Source organism: Stegastes partitus, unplaced genomic scaffold (genome assembly GCF_000690725.1).
Source record: "Stegastes partitus isolate 25-593 unplaced genomic scaffold, Stegastes_partitus-1.0.2 Scaffold1107, whole genome shotgun sequence".
Taxonomy (NCBI): Eukaryota; Metazoa; Chordata; class Actinopteri; family Pomacentridae; genus Stegastes; species Stegastes partitus.
The window spans coordinates 74,469-84,851 of NW_007578838.1; the positions used below are offsets into that span (position 1 = coordinate 74,469).

A 10,383-nucleotide genomic window follows, 5' to 3' on the forward strand; every position below is an offset into this window, starting at 1 on the left:
AAACGATCTTCTATCAAACAGATCTTTTGTACGTCATGAAAAACGAGAACCATGCGAGTTGTGTTTGAGCATCAAACAGCCAAAGAAGATTGTAGAGTTCGAGTTCAGTCGCCTTATTTCGCGTCTTCTTCCTGCTGTGTTGATGTTGAAAAGATTCTGCAGCCCGATTCCAGACACATACAGATAAAAAATCCACTTTACTCCTTTAATGACTGTTTAAACACGACACGCCACAAGATCTAAATGAGATTTGAAAAGAAATTCTGCTGATAACTTTTGGAAATCGAGAGCTGTATTCTCTTTAAATTACAATGTGAGTGATGATCTCCAGCAGCCCTCACCGTGTTTGTGGACTCCGATGAGCAGAGACTTGTCGGCGTCGGCGTCCCACCACGTCACCGGGATCTCGATGTAGTCGATGTCGGGCAGCGACACCTCCAGTTTACTGTCAACACAAACAATCGCGTCAGTCAACATTTTAGAAGTGTCATCGCGACTCCATCCGTCTGATCGCGGGCGTGTTTGCCTGCTACCTACCTGGCAGGTATCCCCTCCAGAGCCTGAACGGCAGCTTCGCCCAGAACCTCCACCTTCAGGTAGTACAGCATCCGCACCCTCAGCAGCACCCTGAGGAGTCAACGAGGGAAGGTTGTATCACAAATAAACCCCCAAAAACATCATCTGAATGAGGTCGGAGCTGATTTTAAAGCTAAGCTGGAGATGTTTTCACGTGCAGGAGCATCTTTTCAGTGCTTAACAAACTCTCTCTCTCCTACTCAGGTGTCATTTGCTGCAGCTCTGGTTGAGTTAATCACACGAGTGTTTACTATTTCGCTTGTTAACCCTCCGAACTCCAGAATCCGCCGACATATTGACATTTAACAAAAGAAAACGAAGGAATGAAGCGTTCAAGGTGACAGAAAGGTGCAACTGAAGATGGAAGGGACTGAAAACAGAAGAAATCAACCTTCTGAACCCTAAAATCTGCCTCAAGGTCTAAAAGATGTGTTAATCTTTAAATATGTCAACAAAATTCCACCTTTTATCAAAGCTAGAAACTGAAAAAGCAGCGAGAATCTTCAGATTTCCAACTTTCAAACGGTCCTTAAACTATCCGTGACGTGCTGCTGTGTTGTGAAACTTAACTTGAACACTTTATTCCTCACGTCTCAGATTTTAAAAAAATCGCCAAAAATGAACCCTTGGAACTCAACAGATTCTGCAAAAAACTAAAAAATTCTGCATTCCTCGCCACAAATAAAAAGCTATTGGTCGAACAGCTGGGATTTGTAGTTTTGCGACAAAAATTCAGGGACTTTGTCGGCTGAGCAAATAGTATAGAAACTAATTAAAAATGAAAGCAGCAGAATATCTATCGCATGTCGAGCCTCCTTTTTTTTGTCAGTAGCGTCTGTGGGCAGCTGGAAAAACATTGGACATGTTGATGCCAGATATTTTTCCCAATTTTTGTAAAATAAATAATCAAATAAATCACAATTCCACCTTTTTTTCTTTACCATTTCTGGCATTATATCTGAGTCATGCTACACCGAAAACATTTCTGAGTTCTCTTTACATCTAGTCATGACTGTTCTGTTTTCATAGAGGTGCAGGACTTTATACTGCAATGAAAAATGAGCCCACAGTGAAGAAAAATGACACAGGAGCAAAAAAATACAACATCCAGAAACTACTGCTTGGAGTTCAGCAGGTTAATTCATTGTGATCACAGACCTTCAGTAAAACTACAACTAAAAGCCAAGCAAGCTAATAAACAATTAAACACTGTAAATAAACACCAACACCAAACACATAAACTACTGACTCTTTATAGTCGCTGTTATTCTGAGTTGCTACACATATATCAACAATAACAAAATCAACTGTAAACTAGCGTTAAAACGCCGCTAGCGAACTGACTTGTTGCAGTGCTGCTTCAGGTGCTTCTTGTAGCTCTCGTCCTGCAGCACCACCTCGGGGTTGCAGTGCACCAGCCAGTCGGCGTTCTTCACCTCCGGAACGTTCAGCTGGTTCTTCAGCTTCTTGCCCTTCCTGCCGCGAGGAACCGGAGCCGACAAACCTGAGGGGAAAAGAAAAACGGCTGAATGCTCGATTACAAGATAGCAAGGTAACACTGCATATCTCGTTTTTTTACCTTTATGCTATGTATAAAAAACTACAGTGTGTTGCATTTAAGAAATCAATGAACTGCTAAGGAGGAAACAACATTTTATCAACAAAAACATTTTGAACGCCACAAAAAAAAAAAAAAAAAGAGACACTGGGTTGAAGGTTACTTTCAAATAAAATACTCAACATCTATTTAAATCCTCCTCGTATGTACGAAATAAAAAGCCAAACTTAAATTAAAGCAAAGTAAAGATGCCATCTGGTCGTCCTGCTGACTGCAGCGGGGACTGCTGACCAGACTGCTGACCGCCTGTGAGCGCTCCAAAAGTCTCCAAACCACCAGAAAGAGTCGCTAGATGTGTCGCTAGTCGCTTTGGAGGATTTGTAAAGTCACCAAGTTGGTTGTGACGCATATTTTGAGCGAACTAAAACAAAATACATTGACATTAAATACTCGTTATTTAATTTCCAAAGCCACTCATGGGGCTCTGGAGCCGCGGGTTGCCCACCCGTGGACTAGTCGATTAATCTAAAGGGGAAGTTTTCCTCAAAAAAAAGCAAGAACAGTTCAGGCTTGTCACAAATGATGCAGAAATGTTAAAAACCAGCTATTCAGATGCAGTCAGATGAACAGAAAGGTCTGCTCTAGACGTTATCACGGGTGGGATGCTAACCGGAGTGGTTGAGCAACGCCTGGTCCTGGCCCTCTTTGGTTGGCGCGATCAGATCCCAGATGAAGCTCTTGATCTTGTCGTCGCCTTTGTAGTGTCTCAGGCAGTAAACCAGCAGAGCCCTGCGAGGAGACGGGGGAAGGAAGGTTTCGCTTTTTAATGGCTGCCTCTGACGCCGGTGACAACTTGGATTTGGTTTATCGAACTCTCTTACCTGCAGATCACCTCCATGTCTCGTTCCGCCAGGTGCCACTTGAAGCGACCGTGGTTCAGGATGTCCTTCCATCGACCCCAGCTGGAAAGAGAGACGAGACGTTTCAACGAGGGGTTTGTTTACGGTGTTGAAACACAGATTTAAGTGTGTGATCACTTCTTGTGTTTTGTCGTCGTGCTTTTTTCTTTTTTTGCAGCTTTGGCTCGTTTATTGTCACACTCGAGCTCGCAGGGGGGAAACCAACCTTGTGTACAAAAAAGATTACGAGAAGCAGAAGCAGCTCGGTGTCGGAGTAGTAAGATGTCATCGCGCAAGATTTCTGGCTGCGAGGTGTGAGGAATGTGTGGGATCGTGCTGTTTAGAAAGAGAGGCTTTTTTTTCTTTTTGTATCGCACTTGGCCGAGGCAGCCGTCGGGATAAAACCGTCGCTTTCGGTGTCACTTTGATTCTCTGCAGGTGAGTTTGAAAAGGAATTATGCGTCTGTTGCTTTCTGCAAATTGAACTGAAGAGTCTAAAGGTTTTAATCCTCTGAACCCAAAGCAGTCTTTTCTATTTTTTCTTGCTCCTGTCACAGCATAAAGTCCTGCGATTCAGAAATGTGTTACAGCTATAATGCCGTAAAGCCATTAAAAACACAACTTGATTTTTTTTTTTTTTTCAATTTTCTGCAGTTTAGCCTTAATTCCTTCCAGATTTTTTTGTCATGTGATTGTTGGTCGCAGCTGAGTCACTTTTGGCTTTTCTGCTGCATCGAGGAGTGCAGAATTTTTTGTTTTTAACAAAATCTAATTCACAAAAATGGTTTGATTTTGGCTAATTTTTCAATTAGATTTTGAATAAATATCACAGTTTCAAGCTCATGTTTTGGTTTAACATCCAATGATCGTCTCTGTTTTTACAGGTTCTGGCTGATAAATGGGGGAATTTGAATATATTTAGATATAAATATAGACGAAAACCCAACAAATCCGAGGTTTCCCTGGTGGCTCCACATGTTTCCAGATATTTTACTAAGTAGTTTTTATCCTCTCTGCCCTGCGTCACCCTTTGGCTTTTCAGTTGCGCTGAATGTTTAGTTATCTACGAGCATCTTGTTATTTTTGGCAAACGTTTAAATGAGACACACTTGATTTTGATTAAATATCACAATTTCAAGCTTAGATTTGGTTCATTTTCCCAGTTGGAAGTGTCGGAAAGCTCAAAATCTGATAAATTTTTCCTGTTTTTACACTTTCTGGTTGATAATTGTTGGAATTATTGTAATTTTTTAGAGACAACATGCCCTTTAAAACCTGCCGGCTGGTTTGGGGGTTCGGAGGAAGGGTTGTGTCATAAACAAACCGAACAAACCCCCAGAAAACACCAGGTTATTTAAGTTGGAGCTGGTTTTGGAGGCACATTGTGATGTGAGCGCTGTGCTTTCACATGCAGATGAAGTGTCTTTCCTACTTAAGTGTTAAGGATATTAAAAATGTACTGTAGTTCATTTACTGTAGCTCTTAGTGTGGTTCTGGTTGAGTTAATCACAATCGACCATAAATCATCATAGCAGTCTTTATTATTGCACTTTTTAACCCTCGAACCCCCCAAAATCCAGACTTTTAAACACCAGAAAGACTCCTCGCTTTATTCTGTTTCTTGCTTGTAAAAAAAAAACAAGAAATTGGGCTAAGCTGCAGTCAGACTTATTCCTACAAAGTCTCAGGTCTTACCCGAAGATCAGCAGGTTCTTCTCCACCCGGAAGCACTCGGCACGAAGGTACCGCCGGCTCCGGTCGCCCAGCCGACGAGTCCGACAGGGCCGCTCCTCGGAGTCGCTGTCCAGCTCCGAGAACTCCATGAGCTCGTCGTCCTCGAAGGAGTTGTAGTGACGGGTCTGTTTCCTGACCCGGGGCGTGTCGATCACCAGCGACTCCTGCAACAATGAAAACGAAAGCAGTTGGAACGTGAGACAGACTGAGAGGACGGAGGCTGCAGGTGAGCTCAGGCAGTTCTCTCCTTTCTCCCTCTGTGGTGCAAAAGATTTTAATTGTTTTGTTGCTCATTTTGTGTTTTTATGGTCAATTTGCGTGTTTTTGAAGTCATCTTGTGTCTTTATGTGGAGATTTTCCATCTTTTTGTGCTTATTTTGAATCTTTTCGTGGTGATTTTGAACGCCTTTGTGCTCATTCTGCATCTTTTGGTGGTAATTTTGCTTTTTTATGGTAATTTTCTGAGATTTTCTGTCTTTTTATAGTTATTTTGTGTCTTCATAGTTGATTTTCTGTCTTTTTGTGCTCACTCTGCATCTTTTTGTGGTGATTTTGCATCTTTATGTGGTGATTTTGCATCTTTATGTGGTGATTTTGAACCCTTTTGTGGTGATTTTGAACGCCTTTGTGCTCATTCTGCATCTTATTGTGTACATTTTGCATCTTTTCATGGTGATTTTGCATCTTTCTATGGTTATTTGGATCTTTATGTGGAGATTTTTCTGTCTTTCTGCGCTCATTTTGCATCTTGTGGTGACTGTGAACCCTTTTTGCTCACTTTGCATCTTAATGTGGTGTTTTTGCATCCTTTTCTGGTGATTTTGCACCTTTTTGTGACAATTTAGCATCTTTTTGTGCTCATTTTCATCTTAATGTGATGTTTTTGAACCCTTTTCTGGTTATTTTGCTCCTTTTTGTGCTCATTTTGCATCTTTTTGTGCTAATTTTACATCTTTTTAATCCTAAATCTGTGTTTTAGGAGAGATCTGAAGTTTTAATCCTCTGGTGGCGGTAAAAACAAAAACAAAAAAGGAAAAGAAAAAGGAAAAGGCAGACAAAGAAGCAAACACCCGCTGGATTCACGGAGGGTTTCAGTTATTAAGGATTCACGGCATGAGTCACGGTGCACAGACACACACCTACACACCAGGCACCAAGACAGTAGCAGTGTTTGTTGTGCAATCTGCTTCATTCATTAAGGCGGCCCATCTGTCGGGAAGGAGAGGAAACGAGAGGAGAGGGAAGGAAAGGAAAGGAAAGGAAACGAAGCGTATCCTTCCTTCTTACCTTCATTTTCATCTTGTCCTCGTTTGCTCTTTTCCCAGTTCAGCAGTTTAAACCTCCTTTGCCTCCATATTTGTCTCCATGCACTCAAATTAAATCTATTTTTTTTCCTCACGTTGTTTCCATTTTACTTTCTACATCCACTATACGATAACATATTTACTCTTCTTCCTTCTTGTTACTAAATCAGATCATTTTGTGCAGCGTAACAACTTTATAACGCCATAAATAATTTAAAAACATCAAAATGAAAAGGTAGATTTATTTATTTACTTTACAAAAATAGAAAAAATCCTGGAATCAGCATCATTTTTGCAGAACTTTGTGGGTTTTTTTTACAGAATCTGTTTCGTGCAAATGGTTTATTTTACATTTACATCATCTACCTCATGTATAGAAGGTATTGATACCTGTATTAATTGGTAATTGCGCTTCATTTTGCACTAAAACCCATGGTTCGCCTTAATATCTACAGTTAAAGACTCGCTTTCTGTTCTGTTGCTCTTGTTTAAATCCATATTGTGCGTGAGTACTTTAAGAGCCGAGATAAAACATTTAAATATTTATCAAATAAAGGTGATTCAGATTTTTGTCCAATTTATAACCAACACGTGTAGAACAAAGTGATTTTTATGAAGTATCGTCATTTAAAGCAAAGATTTGGTTAAATTCTGCAAGTTCAAGGACCTTCGGGAGGTTAAAAATCCAACAATTCTTGCTGTTTTTGCAGTTTCTCGCTTCAATAAATGCTGTAATTTTAGATTTTTGGTTCAAAATAAGGTGCTTTTGACACTTGCCGGTGGCTTTTTGGTTTCAGAGCTGATGTTTCGCTTGACGTTTGCTTTTCCTCCTGTCGATTAAACCTTTTAGCTTCTCTCTGTCAATTCCACTCCTTGATTTTATCAATCACGCCTTCACTCTTGTCTTTCATCTCTTTTCTTTGGAACTCCTCTCTTTCCTCTTTCCATCTTCTCCTGCATTCGTCTGTAAATCCCTCCCTCCCTCCGTTCGTACCTTCTCCGACTTGGAGTCGATCTCCACCTCGGCGATTTTGGCCCATTTCTGCCAGAAGTTGGGGTCGTCCAGAGAAATGTCAGTTCTGTTCCCGGAGGAGATGAAGCTGGCCTGAGGAAAGAGAAGCGGACAGACGTGGTGAGAGGAAAGAACTGGTTGATGTTAACTGGGGCTTTTTTCATTTTATATTTTTTCTGAAGGAGGCTGGCATTTAATCAAATGTTTGGACTCCAGCTGCCAACTGCTGAGGTTTAAACACAAATATTTAGCGTCTCCGCATTTGATCTCGTTGCCAAAATATTCAAAGGGTGTTTCCCTCCCCAACAAAAAAACATCTGAGCTGCGAAATTAAACTCTTTGGCAAAAAGCTGTCGTATTTGAGGCCTTAAGTTTGAGGAATGAGCGTGAGGGTTTCCACCTTAGCGAACGTGGAGCCTTTCCCCTCCGACTGGATGGTGATGGTCTGAGTCCGTCTCTGGAGAATCTGATCGATGTCCTCCTCGCAGAACTTGGAGCCCTCGTCCTCTTCGTCCATCAGCGCGCCGTACGCTCCTTTCTTCAGCAGATCCTCCACTTCGAGCTTCGACAGCTGCTGCACCTGCAACGACGCGGCTCAGAAATGACGCTCGCAATCCGGACGGTGACTCACGCTGCGGGAAACTCAATAACGCTAAAAAAAAAGAGAAGAGCTCATCTTTACCCCGTTGAGGCTTCCTTTGCGGTTGATGTCTTGGAGGACGGCCTTGTCCAGCCCGAGCTTCAGACTGGCCTTGTCGAACATCTCCCTCTCGTAGGAGTTCCTGGTGATGAGCCGGTAGACTTTCACCGCTTTGCTCTGACCGATGCGGTGGCAGCGAGCCTGAGCCTGCAGCGGGAAAAGAAAACGTCAGCGCGACTTGTTGAATAGAAAACAGTGGCAAAGAAGCTTTATGGGCTTAAACTCGAGGAAAAAAACACGTCAGACTTAATGGAAATCTGCAGGTTTTGCACAATGTTAGCGGCAGCACTTGTAACTTGAACCAGATTTGCTGTAACTGTATATAACCTGCTGAGAAAATGACCTTAATATTAAAGCTAAAGCCTTCTGATGTCCGTTCTAAACGCTGCTGCTTGTTTAGTTTCCATCATTTAGTGTGACAAGAATTTAACAAAAATATTAAAGCAACCATCTGAAGTGGTTCTTCTAATAAATTACACACTGTCCTACGTTTTAAAGTTTTTTAAAAAAGGATTATAGAATTTATTTTTCCGGATTTGGCAGCACGTTTGCAGATGAAACTGTTTGCACAACTTAATCCCGTTAGTTTAACCCTCTGAAGCCCCAAACACCTGTCGGCAAGTTTGAAAGTCTTTTATCCAACACATTTATCAGAGCAAGAAACTGCAAAAACAAAAGAAAAAAAACCCCACAACTGAATAATTGATTTTTAATTTTCAGATAATGCCTGAACAGTCGATGCACCGTTTGGTTGTAAAATTTGACCAAACCTGAGTTTGAAAATCAAATCAAATCAAGTTTGTTGTCGTTTTGCTGCACATACCAGATGAGAGAGCGTTTCTTCAGGATCCAGTAACTTAAAGCAATTTAAATAAAGAAGTTTTATCTGGATCAGCAGTTCAGCATTCTGACAGCTTGTGGAAACCTCCGGAAACATTTGCCTGAAGTTCAACCAGTTCATGGAGACGGTGTGAGGAGCCCCTGATGATGTTCAGGCTCCTGCTCCTGCATTTAATTTATCAAACTCACTTTATTCTTTAAAAAAAATTGCCAAAAATGAACAATCTGCTGTAACTATATTCCATAAAAAACTAAAAAATTCTGCGCTTCACAGTGCAACCATGAAGCCTTCAGTGGCTCAACTGTGAACAATCGTCAGCTGATAAAAATTCAGGGACTTTTTCGGCTGAAATGCAGGAAGTGTTTACACAGTGCAGGACGGAAACTAAATTAAAAAGGACGTGGTAAAATATCTTTAGTATGTAGAGTTAGGATTTTTTGTGTGGGAATTTGGAAAAATACATTAATTTGCACGTTAATTGAATTTTTTACGTTTTTTTTTTTTTTTTTTGTAAAACGAAGAATTGAAGAATTTTTCTTTATTTGTCTTTTATTTTTTAAATAATTCTGGTATCGTAGCTGCATCATCCTGCCCAGAAGACATGTCTGAGTTCTCTCTCCTTCTAGTCCTGGTTGCTCTGTTTGCACACAGGTGCAGGACTTTATGTTGCGGTAAAAAATGAGCCCACAAGCTGCTTGGAGTCCAAAGGGTTAGCGTGTAAAATCACAGCTTTTTAGAGTGAAAAGTGTCACGTTTATCTGCACGTCTAAATCAAAGCCAGTCATTCTACGAAACCTACAGAGCAAAAAAAATAGCCGCTTTGGAAATGACGATTTAAAAACTTTAAGCTGCACAGTAACACACTAAATCCAGCACGGGACAATTTACTACGATATAGTCGACATTTAACGGGTCAGCAAGGAAGACAAACACCTGACAAACTCTTATTAATGGAAAACCAATCAGATTACAGAGAAGTCTCGGTGCCTTGAAGTCAGAAAACCTCTGAAGTAACACTTCATTATTCAAGGCGTCCTTTGAAGCGCACACTTTGTCATCCAGCGCCGTCCCAGAAGGCCCCGCGAACGCCACTACGTATTAAACAACCGAGACGAGCGGCGACTGAGAGTCAAAGAAGACCCGAGTCGTGTTCTGACAGCGCGGATTGATCTCTCCGGCGCCGTTAGGTTTTCCCACCTGCAGGTCGTTCTGGGGGTTCCAGTCGGAGTCGAAGATGATGCAGGTGTCGGCGGCCGTCAGGTTGATGCCCAGACCTCCGGCTCTGGTGCACAGCAGGAACACGAAGCGGTCCGAGTCCGGCTTGCAGAAGCGGTCGATGGCCGCCTGCCGCAGGTTCCCCCGCACGCGACCGTCGATGCGTTCGTACGTGTAGCTGCAGGAAAAAAAAAATACATTGAGGTATTAATACACTTTTGTTTTTGTTTGTTTTGGATTTAACTAAAATGAAAAACTATGAAAGACTGAATGAAGGTTTCGTTACAGTTTTGTTTTTAATATATTTTTAATTACTGGCAGTATTTCCTCAAATACATTCTTTAAACTCGTCCTGCTTTAGCATATTAACGGCTAATTAGACATTTTTGGGTCTATTATCCAACTTGTTTTCTTTTGTATTTGTTTTGTAATACTTTTGATCATTTAAAGCTGTTTGATCTGACTTAAAATTAAGAACGTGTATCTGTTATATTCTATTTTGTTCCTTTAAAAACATGATTTTAACATTTATTTCATTTGAGCC

At 41.3% G+C, this 10,383-nt stretch overlaps 1 protein-coding gene across 1 annotated transcript in view; it reads right to left on the reverse strand.

Annotated features, from left to right (window-relative positions):
• The window catches only part of chd6 (chromodomain helicase DNA binding protein 6), a 134,174-nt gene that overhangs the window by 34,331 nt on the left and 89,460 nt on the right, over window positions 1-10,383 (reverse strand). Inside the window, exons 19-28 of the mRNA XM_008296166.1 lie at window positions 9,822-10,017; window positions 7,766-7,930; window positions 7,484-7,663; window positions 7,066-7,176; window positions 4,729-4,931; window positions 3,016-3,096; window positions 2,805-2,923; window positions 1,921-2,080; window positions 538-627; window positions 342-445 (exon numbers count right to left, since the gene is read on the reverse strand). Of these exons, the coding sequence (XP_008294388.1) occupies window positions 342-445; window positions 538-627; window positions 1,921-2,080; window positions 2,805-2,923; window positions 3,016-3,096; window positions 4,729-4,931; window positions 7,066-7,176; window positions 7,484-7,663; window positions 7,766-7,930; window positions 9,822-10,017 (1,409 nt within the window). The remainder of the gene's footprint in view (window positions 1-341; window positions 446-537; window positions 628-1,920; window positions 2,081-2,804; window positions 2,924-3,015; window positions 3,097-4,728; window positions 4,932-7,065; window positions 7,177-7,483; window positions 7,664-7,765; window positions 7,931-9,821; window positions 10,018-10,383) is intronic.